This window comes from Dermochelys coriacea, chromosome 9 (assembly GCF_009764565.3).
Source record: "Dermochelys coriacea isolate rDerCor1 chromosome 9, rDerCor1.pri.v4, whole genome shotgun sequence".
In the NCBI taxonomy this organism is placed as follows: domain Eukaryota; kingdom Metazoa; phylum Chordata; order Testudines; family Dermochelyidae; genus Dermochelys; species Dermochelys coriacea.
The window spans coordinates 74,694,542-74,718,989 of NC_050076.1; the positions used below are offsets into that span (position 1 = coordinate 74,694,542).

The window sequence follows — 24,448 nt, forward strand, 5'->3', positions numbered from 1 at the left end:
CCTCTTAATTTTCCCTCAAAAAACTGGGGTCTGGCTTTGACTAAGGAGACCACCTAAGCATAAAACACCCATCCCAAGGGCACTACCTGGGGTGTGAAACTAAAGATGACCAAGCTTGTAGTTCATGAAAAGTCATCTTGGATGCCTCCGTTCTAGCCAACTCCTAAAAGTCTCCCAGTTTATTAACACGAAATAGAAATGCCCATCTCTAACTTGTCTCCGGACAAGCAAACCCCAGTGTGCAGTGAAATCAACTCGCTTGTATCTTCTTTTAAATCGACCCTTTCTGAAAACAAATGTGTACTCAGGTGGCCCACCACTTGAAACCTGGTTTTAAGTAAGCTGTTACACCTGGGTTTTAATTATCCAGCATCAGGTAGGGAAGGGATTCATGAGCCCCTCACCCCTTGCTATGGGATGCCTCCCTGGGGGTTTGTCTCTACACCGAGGCTGTGTGAATATGAGGAAAACATTTCCCCTCTTCTGAGCTAACATGATGCTCCTTCCCCAGGAGCAGTTTCCTCTCTCTACCCTACCTCAATAGGTGCTAGGAGTCAGTAAAGCTTGAGTGAGGTGTTCCCCAAAATCCAGGGCCGACCACTGTAAAGAGTCATCTGTTGCAGACTGCAGACTGCCAGCTGCTGCACATGTGTTGGATGGGGATTTTGGCAGGGATCCTAGCTATAGCAACACTGGGCTGTGCCCCAGATTCCCCAATTTTCACTGGAATCTTGGCCACAGCCACACTGGGCTGTACCTTATCTTCCCAAATTTCAACTAGCGTGGCTCTGTAGCAAAGGTTTTTCCTTTGCTGAGGGAGGTGAGCAGATCCCTTAGAGGACTGGAAGTTGAGGATATAGCTGAGCTTCCCTATCCCATTACATATTCAGGAGCATGTACAGTGGGAGAAGGAAGCCTGGAGCAGCAACAGCCTGATCGAGAGGAGGAAAAGCAAGTACTCCTTACAAGTTCAGGGGGGCTGAGTGGAGACTTAGTAGGAAGTGGGCTGGCTTCCCATCACACAGTTGAGTAGCCCCTTTTGGGGGAAGGGGATACAGCATTGCTACACTTCTAGATAATCTTAGACATTTTGGCTCTCAACTCACAGAACTTAATTTTAACATTCTTATTAGTAACATGTTTTTAATAACACTGTCTTTAAAAACCTTCCATGTATGTTTCTTTCATCTAAAACGTATTTTAAGTATTGAAAAAGCATTTATTCTTCTATTTACATCCTCTGATCCAAAGCCCATTAAACTCCATTAAAAGACTTCCACTGTTTTTAATGTTTTAAGGTTGAAGACCACAGTTGTGATACTCCATACAGAGTCCTGAGTTCAATGGCAAGACTTGTTGACTTCAGTGAGAGTACACTGAAATTGATATTTTCAATCTATGTACTAGAAGCAGTGGTGGAACTTTCTAAGTTTGCTTCTTCTGCTACTTCATTATAGTTAGCAGTGAGTAACTTTTTCTGTAACTGTTATTCTTCTGTATGTATTGCACGTGTCGGTTCCACTGTAGGTGTGTGCACTACCACTACCAAGAGGTTTGGCATCTCCCAAACTACTGCCTAAGCCTCCAGTGTAGACAGTACTAAGAACAAATCCTGAATCTGAGGTGCCAATGGTTGAACCAATAAAGTAGCTGCAGTCACTTCTGGGGTTGGGCTCAAAAGGCCCAACCCAGACTCCAGAATAAATGATCCCCTTTGACCTGAGCACCATCTCGGAGCATGCTTCCTCTCTGAGCGCACTCCAGCATTTGTTTCTCTACTGAGGCATGACCCCATTACCAGGACCAATACCCAAGTGAGGACCTGTGAAGCCAAAGCCTTAAAAACTAGAATTTAACTCTAAATCTATCTAAAATTTTATAAACTACTCTAATCCACTAAAACAGGTAGGATATACAAGAAGAAGAAAAGGACTTGCAATTACAAGGAACACACACTCCAGTATTCATGGGAGGCAAGAAGGAACTGAGCTGGGTTGGTGGTGGTGCCACCCTTTATACCTGCATGCAATAGCACGATGCAGCAGAGGCCGCTCACAATGCCCTGACAGGAGCCACCAAGTGGAAAAAAGAAAAAAAAAATCTCCAACAACCGTGCAATCAGTGTACACACATCTACAGTAGAATGGGCAGGTGCAATCACTCAAAGAACTATGCAATTAATCTTGCACTATTAAGTGTGAGTTAAAATATTCATAGTGCATTTAAAACAAATTATAAAATATATAATTATTGAAATCCCTAGAGCAGCAAGCATCACATACAGGCTTGTTCAAGTAAGTGACATCAACACTAAAAGGGGTTTGTTTTTTTTTACATAAGAGGTAAACAAATAGAATCATGTTTTCAGGCAAAGGTGCAACAAAGAATGCACTTGTGCATGAAGAATTCCCACATTTGCATGAGGAAAACAGGTATGCACGTTAGTGAGAACCTGTATAAATGTGGGGACTTGCATGTGCAAAGGATATACATTCATATTGGTGGGAGTGCCCATTACACTCTTGTTTGAAAACATAGCCCATGTCTTGAGAAGCAACATTCTAACCGAATAAGAAAACAACATATCTGCAATAGCTCAATGAAAGAAATTAAACAAACACACTCCATTATCCTACTTTCTGATATTGCCAGAACCTCACAATAGAATTATATCGCTGTATGCAGGGCTGTTTTTAAGTATTAAATAAAAATATGCTGTGACCTTGTAGATGGCACCAGGCTTGGTGACAGCTGGCCAGCGAGGTTGGTGGCTTCTACAGTTCATCCAGCTCCTTTCCATTATCTTTCTCCAGGAGCTGATATGAATGATGCTGGTATGGTGACTGCCCACCAGTAAACTGCATGCTGCATGTGATCTTCTATGGCCCATCTTTCTCTCTTTAGTGAATGCTGTGAGGAGGAGTTATGGCCTCCTAAGGATACCAGTTCAAGGATGGCAGAAATTTGTCTCCTGACCACAGGGATTCACATGACATTCCGTATCAATGGCAGGGTTAAAAGGGGCTGTCAGCAAGAGTTGGGTTGATATTCATGTTTCCAACTGATGACTTGAGCATTTTAGAAAAGATTTACAATGTTAATACGTACAAACATGCTACAGATGGTCAGAAAAACATAACAGATCATGTACCTGGCTATAATTATAGGTGCAATACAAAAAGCAGCTACCATTCAGTGAAACACAAAACATGGTATTCAAACCAAATATCACACCAGCAGATCCTGTAATCTCCAATAACTTGAGCTGTTAGGGTGACAGAAATCAGAGCCATACACCAGCACAGTTTCTAAACTCTGCCAGGGCTGTAGCCTTTTGCAGAGCTAACATTTAAAACACATACATTCATGTGCTCCACAACCTTGGTCTAGGAATAAATTGTACAATGTATAGGAGATGGAGTGTCTACATACATTCTACAGAAAAGATGTATTTAAAGGATTTATAAACTCGCCAGGCTCTCCTGTAATATCTGCATCAGAGTACAGTACAAGGGTTCTGTCTTCTGTCCCAGACTCCACCTTCCCCTTCTTGTGCTTTAGAACTTACAGAATTCTTAAAATCCATCCCCACGCCCAATACTGTATTCTGAACTATGAAAACTCCATTAAGTCCTGTACATTTCCTTACTAGGGGTACTCTACAAAACATATGCCCCAAAGTTTTGACCAACTGCCAGCCAAATTTGTAAAATCCACAAGAGGAGAGAGGTAGCCAAATTTAAATTTTTATACGTACTACAAACAAGAAACAAATCTTTAAAATTATGCAAAATACTAAACAGACACAATCCTCAGTGAGGCTGAATGAATAAAATTCAGAGTTTCTAGGTTAAGGAGTTTTGGAAATACACAGTTCCAAAAAAAAAGTCAAGATTTTTCAAAGATCAAAACACTTAGTTTTTAAACTCATTTATTCAGAATACCATGCCTGATTAACGTGAAATGCCCCCAAAATACTTTTCCCTGGAGAGAGAGCAATTTTGAGAAATTTCAGCTGAAAAAAAACCTGGTCTTATAATAGAAAGCTTGATAGAGAGAAAGGATGATCTTGTGGTGAAGGCACTGACCTAAAATTCAAGAAATCTGAGTTCTGTTCTTAGATCTTCTACAGATTTCCTGTACGATGATGGCAAATCACTTATTACCTGTGTGCCTCAGTTCCTTTCTGCAAAACAGGAATAGTAATACTTCCCTATCTAACATGAGGCTGTAAGGCAACATTAATTCAATGTTTGTGAAGCCCTCAGATAGTACAAGTCCCACAGAAAACCAATACACTTTATCTATAAAAAAGCCTGCTGTTTCAGTAATATGCTCATCAGCTAGAGAAAGCACAATTCTTTTTTTTTAAATGATATGTGCTTTTGAAGTTATTGTTCAAGGTTTTGTTCCGATTACATATTGTCTTGTTTTATACCTGCCACCATTTTGATTATAGCAATCTACCTGTACGTTCCAAAATGGAGAGAAAGTGGAATCAAGGAAGACGAAAAGTTAAAAGCCTTTCTAATTTCTATTTTTCAACAGTGCTTCAATGAGCACAATGTGCAATCATAACTTTTTAAGTTGGATAGGAACTACACACGTGCATCCTAAGGAAAATATATCCCCAAGACAATAAAGCCACCTCCAGAGCTATGAAGTATGAAATATGTCCAAGAACTTTGCAAAACCCAGTAGAGTTCATGTTTGCCTGCAGTAGTACCTGTGATGGTATTTATAGTTAAAAAATCAAGTCCAGTAGTCAAAGTCTGAGCCTGCGGCAGGGCAAAAAAGTAGTATGACTGGCATTTATCCACTACCAAATGCATAATATGCAATAGTTTAAAATCCACTTACAGTATATGGATTCAGTATAGTATATTTACTGTTCTTAAAATATTTTAATTTTTTCTATGTTGAACACCTGTGTCATTATTACATTGAAGTAACTAACTCGTTCTAATGTGGGGATTTGGATTGTTATAAAAAAAGATACAATAGACTTCTTTGTGGTCACAACAGAATGCGTTTTCTACACTCATTCCCTCTTGGAAACAAAACCCACACTATTTCATCAACATGCATGTCCTCAGAAATTTAGCAAGTAATTTGGGGGGCAACAGGGGTGCAAAGATATTTCTTCTCAATTTTAAATACTAGAAGGTTGGCTTGGCATATATTCATGGCTTCACTATTGCCATGTAATGTGATCACCTCAACCTCATGGCAATAAACTTCCCCACCACAATGTACCACCCTGTGTTGTCCAAGTATATTGGACTAAGCTTTCTATTTGCTCATGGTAGTAAGATCATTATTAAATTACTAAAATAATCAAAATTAAGTGTTTTATTTTAGTTTCACTTCTCCTGGAAACTTGGTAAACAGAAAAAAACATGACTAAGTTTCTGAGGATTGGTGTAATTAAGGAAAAGACATAGTGAGAATACATATATACAGTCATTTTTAGACAAATCCACAGGATAGATATAATGAAAAATAAAGGTATGTGCTGAAAATTCTATTTTCATTATGTGCCCACACACAATATATGACATATCCTTAAATTACAAGCTTTTGCAGGGGTCCTGAAGTTAGTTTCTGGAGTATTCCTAGGAATCTCTCACACAATAATGGAGCTGTGGAGATGGCTTTTATTTTCTTTTTGAGTATTCTAATTCTGTATGTACATATAGCTCCCATTACAAAGGATTAACAAACCACATCTCCAAGGATGCAAATTTCAATTAGACCTTAAACACAATTTCTACCTACATTTCTTTATAGGTTCAGATGTGTTATGTGATAGTATCTGAAAACTGATCACAGGGGGAGCGGGGCTGGGAGCAAAAATGACACGGAGCATTAACAATGTTCACAAAATTAAATAGAAAAAAGTCAAAAGCACTGGATTTTTCTTCCTGAGGAACTCAGTTGTTCTTGATATTGAGAAATACAGCCCCCCTGTTTACAGTATTAAGTGTAGAAGTGGATCATTTCTCCAAGAGGAGGCAAAAAGGGTCAACATAATCTTCTGACATGAAGAACAGAGCCATTTCTCCTACTTGACATGGGATACTCTGAAGAGTTACCAATCTGATGAGCCAGTGAGATGTGGACTACTGAGTACAGCAACAAAAGGGAACATGCATTGATGATGCAAGTGATGATGCACTTCAACTCATTCCAATCATAACTGTTTGCACATATTTTTAAAAACTAAATAAACCTGAAATAGTTTACTTCTAAAAATATACTTTTTAATTCAAAGAACCCTGAAGCCACTATTGCATTATTTCACTGTATTTTAAAACTGATATCTAAAAATACCCCTACATCTCGTATTGGTTATTATAGCTCTTTATTTCAAAACAATAACACAAACAACACTGTATTATAGAAGATGATCCCAAACCTCTAGGGGGTCTATTCTGATGTGTCACATATAACTTTTACTAGTACTGAGGATAATTAGATATGTATACTAAAGGGAAAAGGATCTCAAAATATTTAAGATTTTCACTGGGTTTGCTGTTGCAAAGTGTCATAGAAATGATTCAGATTAAGAAGGACAGGAAGTCATCTGAATTGCTGGATAAAGTTGTCAAAATTTACATTATGCATCTGTATATGCTGTATATTATGGTCTTGTTTTATATTTATATTTTATGTCAGTATTTGGTGATGTGTAAACTACTTATACTGCAATCCTTTAGTTAATAGTGTTACCAGAAACCTTCAATTAAATAAATTAATAATACAGCCTTAGGCTGCATCGGTAATATATCAGATGCATAATATTGTCAGATATCTTGAGTTTTATACATGAATAAACTGTAACAGCTGCATTAACAAAGAATAAGACAATCAAAACATTGTTTGTGATGGTATTACCATACCTTTAAGATAAGCAAAAAAGAGACTTCCTTCTAAACAACAACTAAATGCTCAGTGTCTAACATATTGCTGCAAGCTATAATGGTTATAACTGTTAATCCAATACACCTTTTATACAAACCCATAAACACATGAGTGGAAAAATAGCACAGATGTTCATCTCTAATGCAATTTCCATTCAATTTCCTAAGTGCGGTCCCTGTGTGCAAACTAGCTTAACGTTATGTTTAGCTTGCAAATTCTTTTAATAAATAATGAGTGCAATAAAACTGGTAGATCAATGGCAAGCTGAGAAATCATAAAAAAAGCCTTTTGTGTTCAGGTTGTTGCCGATTTCAAACTTTAATCCAGAGACCAATCAATATTACTTTTTTCTTTTTAACCCATCACATAAATAGCAGATGGACTAAATGTAGCTTAAATGCTGCTACCAGATATCAGCTGCCAGAAACTTGATCAGATCATCAGACACAACTGAAACTGAACATTTTAGACCTTAACATACACACTACATTATAACAAGCAGACTTGTTTAAAAATTACTGTATGACAATAAAATTGGTGCTACTCATTTGTTTTGGGGGGGGGGGGGTCAGTATTTATAACTGAATCAAGGAGGCTCTGACAAATACACTTACAAGCAAAACAGGCTTAACGGGTCAAAATAATGTACCGCCACAGGAAATGTAATCTCCCTAAGATTGCTTGTGACAGTAAACTTTTTATATATATGAACACACATACACATACAAAAAAAGGCAACCTAGCTATGCCACCAAGGAAGAGAGAAATGCATGTGAATATAAGTTTCATTAGGACTGGTATCTTGGAACATTTCAGGATAGGCTACAAAGTGAGCTACTTAATAGGTATCAATGTTTCTAATTCACAGGTTGTAGAATGAGAGAAAAAATGCCTATTACCAAGTCACTTTGGATAACCATGCTTTACCAATAGGGAATCAAGATCAAAAGTGCACTGCCCCAAGGGACAGTTCTGATATCAAGCAGGATAAATCTAAATCACTGAGAATCATTATATACTAGTGTGCTTGTTGTACTTGGTAATTCATGTTTAATCGTAACATATAAAAATCTTGCCTTAATTTACACTGAAAGAAAAATGTCATAGTATTACAATATCTCTAATGTACTTTTCAAAACACTCTAAGGAATCTCAGATTGTGAATGTTAACATCATAATAAATTGCCATTTGTACATTTGATTGTTTTTTCTTGTTGCCATTACTGTTTATTATTATTAGAGTACTTCAGATAAAGATGTGTTAAAAACTGTGCTTTTGTACTATCTCCATTTACATAATAAGTTTTATTAAGCTGAAGAACAACACAAAGAACTCTGCCCAAAAAAAAAAAAAAAAGGAAGCAAGGGTGCCTGTCAGGATGCTATTGGCTAGACAAATATTTTCAATTTAAAGGTGTACATTTTTATTCATAACTTCAAATAATTTAAAAATTATATTAATGCAAGAATATGCAGAGCAAAGAATAAAGGTCCTTAGTTCTGTGGAAGAAAGATCAGGCCAAAAATTATTTATGGTACTTTCTGAGAAGAAATACATGTACAAGCCAATTCTTTCCTTGATACTTAACAGACTTATCACTTGCAGAAAGGAAATCAAATGAAAGTTTTAGCATTAGGACCCAATTCTGAAGACAAAGGCTCGTATACTAGTAATATCTATAAAAAAGTTCTTACTCAGCCCTTGTTCTGGCAAACTTGAACTGATCTCAATGAGACGTTCACCTGAGCAAAATCCAAATATGGTCTTTAAGACTAGACCTCAACGTCTTTTAATATGAGCGCTGACAAACTGTTCTGACATAATTAGAATTCCAATTTGTAAAATTTGTTCAGCAAGGATCCACCACCTACAGAATTCCCTAGCAAAATTATTCACACGATTGTTATAAAATATTTTAAAATAAACAATGATCTCTCATTCCAAGGCTATACAGTAAGCAATACAATTCCCTGACAAAGATTTTTTGCTCTGGGCCTCAACTGTACTGAAGTTCACTATAAGCTTACCCTTCAAAAAGCGCACACATGTACCCAAGAGCATCCTATACAGAGTATAATTTCATTAAGGTAGAGCTGGTGACTTCTGGAAGCTTTGTAAGTTTAATGCTACACTACACATTGATATATTGGACAAATAAAGGTATATGTAACAATGTTAAAGCATCAGGTTATTTGCATATACTGCATATTTCTATTACACACAGTTTCCTTTATCAAATTGGAACTGCTGTAGCAAGAATGCTAAAAAGGCAAACATAAATCTACATCTGTAACAGCCGATTTTCCCCCACTTACCCTCAAAAGACTTAATGAAAGGAAAATAAAAAGTTTTTTAAATATATACATTTGTACATGATTAGTCATTTATAAAAATAAAATGTTAACATAAAAGAGATAGAAATGATAAAGTTGACAGAGATTAGACTGATGCATTTCACAGGGTTCACAACAAATCACAAGATATTAATTTACCTATTAAAGAGAAAACAAGGAATGCCATTAAAAAATAACGTAACACTATAACTATGTTTAATGTAGTTGGGAAGATAAATTACAGTGTAATAATAGGGACCTTTTATGCTTTACATAAGCTTTTTTAGAATTTAAAATAGTTGGTGAAAGTCAGAATACTCCAACCTATTTTATGATCTGTGATCCATGGGTTCTACTCCAAGATAGTGGATACCTGACTACGTGGATCAGAAATAAACTGTGATCAACAACTTTTGTAATATTTTCAGCAATAAATGGTGAAGTAATAATGGAAGCACAACAGACAAGTTGCTTCCTCTTCTGCATCAAACAAATGTTAAACCAAGATACATTTCTTTTGGATTTAATGCATTACTAAGAATTAAAAAACTAACTCCATCCTCTAATCAATTTGGACACAATTATATTCTATTTATAGTGACACTTTCAATGTGTCCCAGTCTTATTTATTTTGGTCATTCTTGTTACAATGAAACATTAATGTTGAGAAAATGGTTACACTATTAAAAAGCTATGCTACATTTAGATTTTAATATTGATTTCCACCATTTTACAATAATTAATAATTCAGTATGAAATTATAAATGTTTAACGTTGTATTACAGGGTGATTGGGAGATTAATATTTTCCCTAGATTAGTCCTTTGATTAAGTTTGTCTTTTTGGAACAGAGCAAAAATATAATTTAGTTATTCTAACCGAACTGAAAAAGGGGGATACTGCCACTTTAAAAGCTTCAATCTCTTTGACATTGCTGGCAGTGTATGGGAACATTAATGCATCTGTCATGATAACAAGCTAAGAATAACATCTAGACATCAAACCGAGCAGAGAATCCATCTGAAGTGATTCATTCAGATCTGTCTCATTGATTTATTAAACACAGGGCAACATCTGCAGCCTCACAGAGCCGCCTGGCAAAATTAATGCAAGATCAATTCAAATGGAAAAAAGTGCAAAAGAGATAAATCAAAACACAATTTGCATGCAGTTCCACAATCAGGCTTATTGGGTGCAAATGCTCCATTTCTTTCCCAAAGCAAATGAGTTTAAATGTTGTTTTATCTTTTTAGAATTGTGTGATTTGAAGTGACAGTGAAGAGTTCTGCAGTTGAGATGGTGAAAAGGGAAAAGGAGAAGAAATGCTTGCAAAGACCTTTTGAATATTGAACAAAAATATCATTAATACCTAATTGTTTTGCTTTTTTGTCTTTGCTCCAGAAACACAGTATTTTCAATCTGAAGAAGTTACACTAGAAAATTTACATAAATGTAGACAGGAAAACTATTAAATGTTCATCTTTTGGAAAAAGCCAATTATGCTACAGATGGTAGCTCTACTGCTACCAGAAAAGTAAAGAATTTTGATTGTGGTTTCTTCTGAGTAGATTTGCCAATGAGAAGCATTTTTACAAAAGCCAAGGATTTTGTGACAAATAAGATAACTTCAAAAATCTAAAGATGCTCATCTTAGTTATTTTTCCAAAAAGGTATCAGTAATTTCCTTTTAAAATGGAAAAAAGATCTCTTTCTGCATCCCGACAAAGTCCACTACACTAGCAAGAACCATCAATAAAATGTTTTAAGTAAATCTCCTGTCCACAAAAGAAAAAAAAAAAAAAAAAAAAAAAAACAGAAAATTGATTATTTTTAGTTTAATATAACATCACCTCCTAAACTAACAAGTTTTTGGCAAGTATGAATTAACACTAAATATTTACTTAGGCAAAGTAGTTTATGGAAGCGTAAGTGTACATTTAAAATCAATATACACATGGAAGCTCTGTGCAGTGGCACATGACTGGATTGCTTTAATTATAATCTTGACATCATTCTTCTAATAAAAGACAGAGCATTGTTGACTATGGGTTTGCTTTTAATAGACAACATGACTAGACCCTCATTATGCCATGAAATAAAATGTCTGCATTTACTGCATAGATTCATTTCTAAAGCCTTTAATTGTTTGTGAACAAGCCAAAGTAATACAAAATATTAGCTTAACAAAATACTTTAAATTCATCACAGAAAATAAGCCATGTGTTGCTCTGTAGTTCCCTTTCCTGAAAACACTTTCTCCTGTGAAATATTTTACTATGTGTTCACCAGATAATCCAGAGCAATACTAACACAGATTATAGCATTCATCTAATACAAATGCCCAGAAGAATCTTATAAAAATATTCCATTCATTGGATATGAATCATACATATGTAATTGTGAATTTAAGGGTCTATTATACATTGTTGTACAAATGTTCTTACTGTTATTGTATATTAAGTTGTTATAACGCAACCACATTATACATCTTTTGCTTTAAAATCTTTGAATAAACTTTATAATGCTACAATTAGAATTAATCAATTGTTCTCTGATTTGAGTAATCTTCCAAAAATATCATAAATTATTTCTTAAATTAGTCTATGTAAAAAGACTCACTCATTCTTGAAGTTGCTACTTACAACGAACTGACTTATGAAAAGGTTAAAGTTTTATTTCATGGTTCCTAAAAATAAATTACATAATGATGGCTAATGACAACTAAGGCTAAGATCACTGTTTATGGTGATGTGTGTACAACATTATATTTATACCACACAAAAAATCTTCACTTTGGTGGTAGGGAGGAAAAATCCCCAACCAAAACTTTCACTTGTAGATGCATTTCTCTATAATTCTTAAGAACTCTCTAGACAAGTTCAATTAAAAAAAATATTGTGTCAGAGACAGAGTGGAAAAAAAAAAAAAAAGAGTTAAATATGTCCATTCTTTGATTAATCTACACAGCCGCGTTTTTCATTCTAATGCAAAAGCGCAAAATGCAAAGTTGGAAACAAGTTGTTTGTTTGTTTTTAAAAATCATACCAACATAGAAAGAGAAAAAAAAATCAACTATGAGATCTAATTACATTTCTAGCAATTCTCAAGTATGACTCTGCATTTGAACACAATTTTAAAAACAATCGACATAGTAATCTGCTATATGATTGTTTTTATAACTCAGAGGATAAGAAAGGAATGTACAACATTTTGGAATTGCAGGATAAAATGCTTAAGTAATGTGGTAGAACAACACATCTTCAAATATTTTATTCTAACTTTTCACTGATATATCACAGGTATAGGAATACAACTATTTTACACAGTATGACAAAATGAACTTTAAAATGTATTATGTAATTCACAGAATGTATACAGTAGGGTCCAGGATATGTTACAACTAGTAAGAGACAAGAGAATTCCATTACGTATGACAATCTATCTTTTTTTATCAGACATTGTTGGACATGAAATATACTGGGCTGGTCAATAAATAAAGTGATCGGCAAACTAAGTGTCGGGTTAAGCAAATTATCAGTATACCATACAATTAATATTGCTAAGCTGCAGGCGTTCAATTTTAAGATAATTCATTTGAAAAAAGTTTGTTTCACATGCACCTCGTAATCGCTATTACGCACTACATGTGTAGATCTGAATGCAAAACATATTGATAGCAGTGAGTTTATTTCCAGATATTGGTATTTTCAAAAGAAGAAAAGAATACTGCATATAAACAGCGAGATAGTCAGCCGTGACGTTAAATGTGAAACACATCTTCAAAAATATCTTGGTAGCAGTTATCCCTAAACAGATGAAGATAAATTTCATTTCTGTAATTAGGTAAAAGGGGCTTATACACATGGCACATGCACTTTCTCCTGTATAATCTTTTAAACTGAGAGTTGCTTTTGCCCTTGGACAGGTATGTGCTTTATTTCAGTCCTGTTGGTCTCTGTCCAATGCCCTAGCCATATTTTTCTGACTGCATCTCTTGGCTCTTCTGGCTGCATCTTTCAAACCCTCCTACAGCATCTCTCAGCTTCTTTTTTCTCATTTAGAGCTCCTCTGCTCTTGCCTCTCTTTGTATATCTTACCTCCTCTCCCAACCCCAGCCATGTGATTCTGGTGAAGAACAAATTGAAATAAACACTTATTTCAATATTTTGTGCAACTCAAGCCATTTTTTGTCAATGTGCACATATCTTCAAGTCATGTGTGTATCATCCACTTAGTTGTGTGCAATTACTTATTTCCACTAATCAAGTTGGTCGTTTTGTGTGCATCGCTCAAAAACGTGTTTCTGAGATCAACTTGCCAGTCAAATTTCAGAAACATGTTATTTTAATATTAGTTTGGGCACCAAGATTTTGTGAATATTTTGCAAAAAGCCAAAGATATTTTAAGTGCTAGGTATGCTAAGGGTACCTTTTAGAATTTTGTTCCCATCTTTTTCAAATACAGTGGTCACAAACCTTGCTTACACATCAAAACTTTGATATGGAGTAGTTGTGATGTCACAGAGGAGTATGACGTTGAAATAAATGGGCAGCAGGAGAAACTGAAAGTGAGCAAGAAAAAGAATACAGTTCATGTAGACACAGGCAGGAATGGAATTAATGCAGCTCTGAAATGTCATCTTTATCATTGAGAACAAAACATAACAACATGAAGAATCAAAAGCCTAAACCTGCTCTTACTTAAGCCAATAGCAGTGGAAGCAGGATTAGACCCCAAATAAGTGAAACAAGACTTTTAATTTCATCATGCATTCATCATACATGCATTTACTTAAAACATGAAACCATCATATAGCAGAGTCTAAGTGGTAAGAACTAACCACCTGTCTTCAAACATGGAAAGTTAACTTTTCCCTGCTCTAAGCCATGGCAGGCCTAAACAATGTACTTGTAAACAGCATATGCAAAGATAAAGTTTCTTGTTAAGATAGAAAGATGAGTCCGAGTTTTTCCTCAGAAATTGCTGAATGTTGAACTATTGGATGTCATCTAGGAGTTCTCTCTCTTATAATTTACTCCTTCTTTCTATATATTTCTACTAAGCCTTGAGAGTTTTTTGTTTATGAGATCATTATCATTTCTAAAGCAAGAACTGTGAGGTCACAAACAAGGATTCTGACCCCCCCATGTATGAAGAACCCAGCAGGGATCTTCCATTAATACAATCAGCTTTTGGGTTTAGTCATTTAAGCACAACAGGACAAGGGCTATAACAACAGTAAAACCTCTTTGATTAAATAATGTACCATTATTCTAGAGTTATACTCAGCAACAGTTTGTCTGTAAACTACTGGTACTCCTCAGGCACACATAGCACATGTTCTTTGGCTATCATTATTTTATTTGCAGGACTTATGACTACTGTATCACAAGTTATGTTCACAACCCAAACAACTAGAGATCGTAAGTCTCAGTGAGAGAAAAAAATATACAGCTAAAAAAGCAAAAAGTACTGAGGTCTTTTCTATGTAATCTTTTGAAAGATTATCTAGACACTATATTTGTGAGAAAGTGAATAATCATTTCATATAATTTGCCAAGTTCCTGCTTAATGCAGTTATCGGGCAACAGATTTAATAAACCTTAGCAAGAAAGTTCAACAATTGAAGAATTTTGTGTAATCACCTACTCTAAATCACTCCTCTTTCTCTAGAACAGATTTCATACAATTTATTGCCTTCTTTACACCATCTAACTCTGCTACAGTCCCTTCTGGCAGCGAGCATCATAAGGTGCACTGCATTCTCCTACTGCTTCTGCAGTTAGAGACGGTGATTTAAGGGACCATACGGTCCAGAAAACTTAGTCTAACAGTTAGCCAAAGTGAAGGGAGCATCCTCTGAAGACTGCCCCATTCGCAACCTGACTATACGTGCCAACGGGGGGGGGGGTTCCGTTTCTAAGGCATTGCTTAGGTTTGGCGCATCTTGCATGTCGACCCACTCTCAAAGATACCATTACAGGGTAAGTGGCAGGTTGCACGTTATCAACAGACCGTCCGGTACAGCCGTGCAGCGGAGCCCCACAATTAGGCTTGACTTCTAGGCGCTCATCTTCCCTCCCGCGGAACCTGCAGGGCTGCAGGCACCTTGCAAGGCGCGCTAGGGAGCGCTCAGAGCCCTGGAGGGGACGCAGCGGGCTCGGGAGAGCTCTGCTGCGGGCTCTTTGCTCTGTTTACAGCGAAAAGCCTCAGGGCTGGCCTGGCACGAGCAGCTCGGGAGCACGCTCACCACCCACCCCAAGCTTGGGACTCCCGCGGAAACAAAGTTTTCCCGGAGCGGGCGTGACTGTGCCCAGGGCTCCGGCTGCCAGGGGAGCGCAAGGGGCCGGGCACCCACCCACCCTCCCTGGAGGCGGCTGAGCACCCACCCTTGCCAGTGGGCAGCCAGCAAGGAGAGGCGCCGAGCCGGGGCGAGAGGAGTGACAGCGAAGTTTGCCGCTCACCTGGCGTTGGTGCAGTCGTTGTACAAAGTTTCGAAGTCTTTCCTGGTGATGAGCTTGCAGCGGTTCACGCCGGGCTGGATGGCGCCCAGCCCCCGCAGGATGCGGACCTGTTCCACCGTACACACCACGGGCGATATATCCAGCCGCTTCAGCTTGGTGTAGACCGTGTGCAGCCCCCCCACCAGGTGCTTGAGGAAGAGATCAAAGACCTGCGGCAGGCAGATCAGCTCCTGCCCCTCCACCAGGAAAGAAGCCACCTTCACCCCGTGCAGATCAACCATCTTACACTCGTTGCTGCCACCCCCTCCGCCGCCTCCGGTGCCCGCACCGCCGCCGCCGCTGGAAGCCAGGAAACTGTTGACCAGGCTGTTGGTGAGCCTGGGGGACTCGGAGGGGCTGGAGGAATAGAGGGGGTCTGCCCGGAACAAGCCCCCCGGCCCCCCCACGCCGCCGCCGCCGCCGCCGCCGCCGCTGGCGCTGCTGGAAGTTGCCGAGATGACGGGAGGCGCGGAGGCGACAGCCATGGCCACTCTCTGCGGCGGCTCAGCCCCGCGCTCCCCGGCTCGCTCACTCTCCCCAACTGTTTGCAATACGACCCAAAACAGAGTCGCTCGCTCGCGCACGCAGCAGCCGCTCGCTCAGAGCCCTCCCCACCTCCACCCGGGGCGCGGGAGGGGGGAGGAGAGTGACAGCCCCCTCCAGCCAATGCGCCTGGCCCTCAGCAAGCGTGGCCCCGGCCAGTGGCTGCTTGCAGAGGGGAGCTGGGGCTGCTGCCGCTGGAGGAGGAGGCGGCTGCGGCGGGGGCGGGGCGTGGAGCCCTGCCTCCACCTCTTGCCCGCCCCCGCCGCTCCCTCTGACCAAAGTGACCATCTGCAGCAGCCTTTTCACTTCTCGCCACCATGGGGTGGTCACCTGTCCAGGTTTGCCCAGGACCGGCCCTTCTTTGCAGTTAGCAGTAGCTGCCCGGGGATGTCTGCTCAGGGTACGCTGCCAGCTGCCCAGTTCTGTGGGCTCAGGACCATCCTGCGTGCTCCGTTTGTTTGGGGCTTTTTTGTACTTCGGAGGCGGCAGCCTTAGCACACGGGGGCATGTGTTCCCCCTCGCACTTTTCTCCCCTTTCTCCTCTCCGAGTTTGTAGCGGGCTGATGGACCCCCTGCTCCCTCTGCCTGCCCACCAACCCCTCCCGCCCCCGCCGCCCTTTGTGGTTCACTGCTCCCATCTAGCACAGACCCCTGCCCCCTTGCAGTAAGCTGCCCCCCCTTTTCTCACATGCCCCCTTTCCCTTTGTGGGTCTTGCGGCCCTAGGGTGACCAGACATCCGGATATTAGGAGCTTTGTCTTATATATACAATTATACCGTCACCCACCCACCCCCAGAAAAAAAAGTGGCCTGATTTTTCACACTTCCTAGTTGGTCACCCTATGTGGCCCCTTCCATCTTACGTGGCCCCCTCTGTGATTCCCTCTCTCCCACAGTTTGTTGCAAGGCGGGCCATTTGACCAATTTTAAGCCGGACAGTCTTGTTTTTCTCATGTTTGTCCCTGTCCAGGACTAATATAAAACCAGACACGGTTTTGACCAGTATCATTGTGGACGCATGGAGGATGCCATTTTGCAGAGTGTGCTGCTCTGCTCCCAACAGCTTGACTTCACATGTACACCAGAGGGGGCAGAACGGGTGCTCTGCAAAATGGCGTCCTCCATGTGAGTACCCTGGCAGGAGGCAGAATAGTGGGGGCGGGCCACGCTATTCCAGAAGTCCCATATTCTGTGGTTGCATGAGTGGTCACCCTTTTTGTTGCCTACCTCTCTTGCCATGCCCGCCCCTCCCCTTTACTCTTTGTTGCCTCCTGCCTCTACCTCGTCCATCCTCTCTCCTTGCTGTTCGTTGCTGCCTGCCTCCCTTCACCTGGCCCTCCTTGTCTTGTGCACCTGCATATTCTTCGTGCTTGCAATTCCCCTCTTTTGTTTGAACCCCAATTCGCTGCATTCTCACCCACACTTGTATATGCCCACCTAAACTCCCAGTGCATCTAGAGTAACTTCCCACACTGCTTGTTGTAGTCTCCCCATCCTTTGGGTTTGCCTGCACCCTCCACCTCCTCCCCCATGCAGCCTAGTGCAGAGGAGTGGTTAGCTTCCATTCTCTCCCCAACCACCCTTTCATTATTTACATGTCCGGCTCTGGTGACTGTTCCCATGACCTGTCCTCAGTCGTGGCCCTCAGTCTGGGCCAGGAGATTGAGGGAGAGTTTCCTGGCCAACATTGTTGCCCCACCTCAGCTTTCTGTCCCATCCACCACCACAGCTATCACCAATACCTCTGCCAACACCATTGATGTGGCAGCAGAAGGCACAGGAAGGAACTTTTCTGCCAAAAGCACCACCATCAATGAAGCCCCCACAGTCAGCAAGAAGAGCAGGGCAAGAAAGAGGGCAAGAGCCTGGCACAGAAGGTTCCTTCTGTAGTAGCGGCTGCTACTGCCATCCACCTGCTGTCCCTTCCACCAGGGCATATGCCCAGGTGGCTAAAGACCCACCTGCTGTGGCCCATCCAACTATCACTACTGCCACTGCTTCCTCCTTTTCCATTTACAGTGGCTGGGGAACCTTCCCCACCTTGACCAGGAGGCAAAGTGTCTGCAACCTCCGGGTAGCCACCTCCTCCCACAGTGAAACCGAAGTGCAGGTGTTGGTGTGGGTGGTGAGACACAACCGAGATCCCAATCTCATTCCTGACCCTTTCTCTCACACTTCAAATGTTGCTGCTCTGGACTGGTGAGTGCTTCTGTTGGCTTGTGCTGATGACATAGAGTCATAGGACTGGAAGGGACCTCAAGAGGTCTTCTAGTCCTGTGTCCTGCACTCCTGGCAGGAATAAGTATTATCTAGACCATCCCAGACAGGTGTTTGACTAACCTACTCTTAAAAAATCTCCAGTGGAGATACCAGAACTTCCCTAGGCAATTTATTCCAGTGCTTAAATATCCTGACAGTTAGGAAGTTTTCCTTACTGTCCAACCTAAACCATCATTCCTGCTCCTCATGATCCAGGATCAGGGTACATGGCATGAGTGGAGGCAAGAGCTCTGGCCAATGAACCTCCTAAGCAGAAACTTCAAAGAGAAAGTGCAGAGCTACAATTCATTTGCAAACTTAACACCATCAATTTGGGCTTGAATTGGGACTGGGAGTGGCTGGCTCACTACAAAAGCAATTTTCCCTCTCTTGGTATTGACACCTCCTCCTCAATTATTGAGAGTAGATTGACCTTCAGTATTGGTTCTCCACTTGTAAGGTAACTCCCTTCTCTTCATGTGCCAATATATATTTATGCCTGTATCTGTAATTTTTACTCCATGCATCTGAAGAAGTGAGTTTTTTACCCACGAAAGCTTATGCCCAAATAAATATGTAAGTCTTTAAGATGCCACCAGATTTCTTGTTGTTTTTCTCCCGAGCAGAAGCGCTGACTTTCTGATGTGCCAGGGGATGCTCGACCTCCCCCAGCTCTGCCCCAGGCCCTGTCCCCACTCCACCTCTTCCCCCAAACCTCCACCCCTACTCTGCCTCTTCCCATCCCTGCTTTGCCCCGCCCCCACTCCACCTCTTACCCCAAGCCGACACCTCCACCTCACCTCTTTCTGTCCCACACCCCATTCCACCCCCTCCCTCAAGCCACCCAGACCTTGCTCTTCCCCTTACCCCCAGCACCTCCTGCATGCTACAGAACAGCTGATCGCAGTGGGGGGAGGCACTGGGGAGAGAGGGGTAGCTGGCTGCTGGTGGGCGCTAAGCAGGGCTGAAGCACCCCGGGAGTTGGCACCTATGTTCCCAAGTACTGGGACCTTTTTCTGCCTGTGGAGGGCAGGGAGCCTGGTAGGTCAGCATGTATCTCCACCATAGTCCAACGGCTCACTGCGGATCTCAGTTGGCAGCTCCTCCATGGAATCATGAGCACGGATATGTATTCTGTCTTCCAGCAGTGGCCAATGCCAGGTGCTCCAGAAAGAATGAACACAGGGCAATTATCAAGTGACCCATGCCCCATCAGCCACTCCCAGCTTCTGGTTGAGCATGAGGTTGCATCCCTGACCATCTTGACTAATATCCATTGATGGACCTGTCCTCCATGAATTTATCTAATTCTTTTTCTAAACCAATTATAGTTTTCATCTTCACAACATCTCCTAGCAATGAGTTCCACAGGTTGACTGTGCATTGTGTGAAGAATTGCTTCTTTTTGTTTGTTTTAAACCCTCTGCCTATTAATTTCATTGGTTAATCCCTGGTTCTTCTGTTAGGAGAAGGAATAAATAACAGTTTCTTATTCACTTTCACCACACATTCATGATTTTATTGCCCTCTATCATATGCCCCCTTAGTTGTTTCTTTTCCAAGCTGAAAAGCCCCAGTCTTTTTAAACTCTACTCGTATGGAAGCTGTTCCATACTCTTAATCGTTTTTGTTGCCCTTCTCTGCCATTTTCCAATTCTCATATATCTTTTCTGAGATGGGGCAACGAAACTGCACTCAGTATTCAAGGTGTGGGCATACCATGGATTTATATAGTGGCATTTTGATACTTACTGTCTTATTATCTATCCTTTCCCCAATGGTTCCTAAAATTCTGTTACCCTTTTTTGACTACTGCTGTACATTGTGCTGATTTTTCAGAGAACTATCCACAGTGACTCCAAGCTGTCTTTCTAGAGTGGTATCAGCTAATTTAGATCCCATCATTTTGTATGTAGAGTTGGGATTATGTTTTCCCTTTGCATTTATCAACATGGAATTTCTTCTGCCATTTTGTCGCCCTGTTGCCCAGTTTTAGGAGATTCCATTGGAATTCTTCGCAGTCTGCTTTGGACTTAACTATCTCGAGAAATTTTGTATCATCTGTGAACTTTGCCACCTTACTGTTTACCCCTTTTTTCCAACTCATTTATGAATATGTTGAACAGCACTGGTCCCAATACCGATCCCTGGAGGACACCACTATTTACCTCTCTCCATTGTGTAAACTGACCGTTTATTCCTACTCTTTATTTCTTGTGTTTTAACTAGTTACTGATCCATGAGAGGACCTTCCCTCTTATCCCATGACTGCTTACTTTGCTGAAGAGCCTTTGGAGAGGGACCTTGTGAAAGTCCAAGTACATGATATTCACTGGATCACCCTTGTCCACATGTTTATTGACCCCCTCAAAGAATTCTAATAGATTGGTGAGGCATGATTTCCCTTCACAAAAGCTGTGTTGACTTTTCCGCAAAAAATCATGTTCACCTATGTGTCTGATAATTCTGTTCTTACTGTAGTTTCAACCAATTTTCCTGGTACCAAAGTTAGGCTTACTGGTCTGTAACTGGATCGCCTCTGGTACCCTTTGTGTGGCAAGAGGGGGACTTTGGCACAATCTGCATAGAGTGAGTCAGACTGCAGCCCCTTTTCCAGCTTCTCCAGAACTTCCTGTTGACATTCTGGCTGCACTTTTCCCTGTGCCTCCTTGTATATGCGTACCCCATCCATGGCCCCACAAAGTCACGAGACCTCTTCATCAACTTTCTCCTGATGCTGGCCAAGATGGCCATCCACAAGTTCAGGAGGAGGAAGCTTGATGATGTGGGGGAGATATTGCTCTGTGACTGTGGGGCCTGTTTCTGACCCCTTGTCACTTCACGCATCCAGCCAGAGTTCCTCTGGGTAATGTCCACTGGCTCTTTGGACTACTTTGAGGACCAGAAGATGTTGTCCAAAGTTCTCTGCTCAGTGTCCCCATCTGGATCCCTTGTTGTAGCCCTATGACCTTCACTCCTGTCCCAGTTTCCTCATTTGTTGTTCCCCAAACTGAGTTGTGGTAGTGTTCAGCAGTTCATCCGTCTTGGCTGAGGGAACGGGCCTTTAGTTTTGCCCTGGGATACTAGTACCCACAATAGATTGGATAGTGGAGCTGGGCGAGTCCATCCCTGGCCATAAATCTGAGTTTCAAGTGCTCTGCCTACGAACAGAAGTTGACATTAGAGCAGTCCAAAGAGAGAGAGAGAGAGAGAGACAGACACACACATACACATGCACTGGGTGCCCAGCAAACAGCTCTCAAACTAGTTAGGATAGAATTAGTTTATCGATGCAGATAAGTCTACTGGACTTATTCTTCCCTCTGACTCAGGATAGTAAGGACTCTTGCTAAAAAACAGATATTCTCTCACTTTTTTTGTGCTATGGTGAGAAAAATTGTGAACCTGTATTCACACATTTTCAGGGGAATGTCCCCATTCAGTAGCACTGCATCAGCTCATGATAACATTAGCATAATAAATAACTGAGATTGGAAAAGGAACTGGGCAGTAGGCAGAGAGGGCAGGTCCAAACTGGGAGGTAGATCTGAGGGCAGCCCACTGTTAACAGATTCCCACTTCTCCCTCTCCCTGCTCCCGACCTCCACCTCTTTATCCAAAAGGTGACTGCAGCACTTGCAAACATCTGACACGCTCTTGAGTCCTAAAAACATCTATGACCCTGCAAAAGGCAGAAAGAAATAGGAGATCTCCAAAAAGAAGAAGGACAAGCCTTTCCATGGCTAAATAATAAATCAGGGTTTTCATTATGTTACTAGAGGATCAATATGTAGTTTTTCATTTTTGTAAATAGCTAAGATCATGACTGTTTACTAAAAAGGATCTAGGACTACTGCAGAGCAAAATCCTCCAGAAATTGGAGCTGTATTATATTAGCAGTGTGAGAGTGGACTGAGAAAGAAGTGAAATTTGGTAATCATTAAGATGTTAAACACCTTAAATTTTCAGGAGAGCTTCTATATAATTGGCCACTCTTTCCAGCAGCAACTGAAGCATCAACAGCACCTTAGCCAGAAGGAGGTCTAGCTGGTATCCTATTGACCTTAAAAATCATAGAATCATAGAATATCAGAGTTGGAAGGGACCTCAGGAGATCGTCTAGTCCAACCCCCTGCTCAAAGCAGGACCAATCCCCAATTTTTTTTTGCCCCAGATCCCTAAATGGCTCCCTCAAGGATTGAACTTGCAACCCTGGGTTTAGCAGGCCAATGCTCAAACCACTGAGACCTTCTATGCCCTCATGAGAATGGAGCACCCCCCAGAGACACTGGGTACCACATGTGACCCCTGGCTCACTCACATGAGCTCATGGAAAGTAAAACTAATTGAGAATGACTCCTCCAGCAGCAACTGCACTAAAAGAAGGGAAAAGAAGAGATCCAGCCAAGGGCTCCTGCCTACTCAACCTAGACCTGATCAGGTGGCATCCTCCGTAGTACCAAGCTCCATGTGATTCCTGACTCCCTGCCATGTGAACTCAAGGGAATGCGAAGCAGAAACCCAAAGGGAAGTCCCAGCCTTAGAGGTCAGAGATAGTCCACTAGCAGCAGCAACCACAGCAGCAACAGCAAGGAAGTAGCCTTCACAGCCACCTGCACATGGGGAATATCATCTTACTGACTTTTGCAGTTCAGAGGCTGAATATTATTTGTAGTGTTCTAATTCACTGTTTGCTCTTGATCTCCTCCTACAGCCTCCTCATTGTCCCTGTTTCCAGCCTCATTCCCCCTGTCCTTCCCTCCTCTCTTTTCATCTCCACTTCATTGTCACTCTTCCCCTTCGACTTCCACTTAGACTTTCTCACTCCATTGATGCTGTTATCTCTCCCCTCCTGCCTTTCGCACTTATCCAAATCAATTCAGTTATATATTACAAAAATCACCACAAAAAAACCCAAACATTTAAAAATAAAGTGAAACTAACGTGGCATTTTCCAAACATCCCCTTAATTACTCTCCTTGTATGCTGAATCCCTTTCTCCTACCCTTTGTCAGCCTTGACTATTTAGACCCAATCCTGCAAAGATTTATGCATATGCTTAACTTTACACACTGTGAGTAATCCCACTGAAAATGATGAGACAATAAAAATGTGCATAAGTTTTTCTAGGATCAGAACCTTAGATTGGAAGTTCTTTGGGGCAGGGATTGTCACTTCCTATGTATTTATGTACAATGCCTAATCCAATGCGACCCTGTATTCAGTTGGGGCTAGGTACTATCATAATACAAATAATATGAAAAGTCCCTCAAACAGAAAATATATCTGGGTAATTTATTAGACATAATTGCTATTAGAAGATTTAATAAATCAGATGTAAAGGTTTCTCATTGTTTTTCTCCTTTACTCCCTTTAAAGACATTTTGCTTTGAGATTAATGAGATAATCAGATTCCACTCAGGATTTTTTTTTCTTTTTGACTTTAATGTCTTCCACAAGCTAAACATATTTCTAAATAAGGCTGAGTTTTTGCAAGGCCAGAGGAAGCCTTGCGCATCAACACCCTGCAAGTTGGAGTGGCATGAAGCAATATAAAATCATAAAGACTGTAGTAAAAAACAGTACCCTTGAGAGGTGACTATCCATGGAGAAAAGAACTGCACTTAGACTAAGAAAATGCTCAAGGTTTGAGAATTATGAATTACCATGCAGCAGCCCAGCTCAACTAAGTGTATAAGAGTCAACTATATCAGTAGATATTATTTCCTTGTAATTTTACCCAAGATAAGGCAAAGATGCTAAATCCAAAAAATCATACTGCAATATCTTGTCAGTTGTAAAATATCCTGCATTTGTCAGATGGCTTGATTGACTGGGGTCCAAATGTGTAATATGAATGTGTAACTATTAACTCTCCATGTACAGT

The 24,448-nt window shown here is 40.9% G+C and overlaps 1 protein-coding gene across 7 annotated transcripts in view; it reads right to left on the minus strand.

Annotated features, from left to right (window-relative positions):
- The window catches only part of DACH2 (dachshund family transcription factor 2), a 511,793-nt gene extending 495,283 nt beyond the window's left edge, over positions 1-16,510 (minus strand). For 2 of the 7 annotated variants that reach the window (XM_043492054.1, XM_043492055.1), the window contains exon 1: positions 15,722-16,510. In XM_043492054.1, the coding sequence (XP_043347989.1) occupies positions 15,722-16,245 (524 nt within the window). In that variant the 5' untranslated portion in view covers positions 16,246-16,510. The remainder of the gene's footprint in view (positions 1-15,721) is intronic. The other 5 variants (XM_043492056.1, XM_043492052.1, XM_038416328.2 and 2 more) reach the window with 3 other exon arrangements.
- Positions 16,511-24,448: the final 7,938 nt, after the last annotated feature.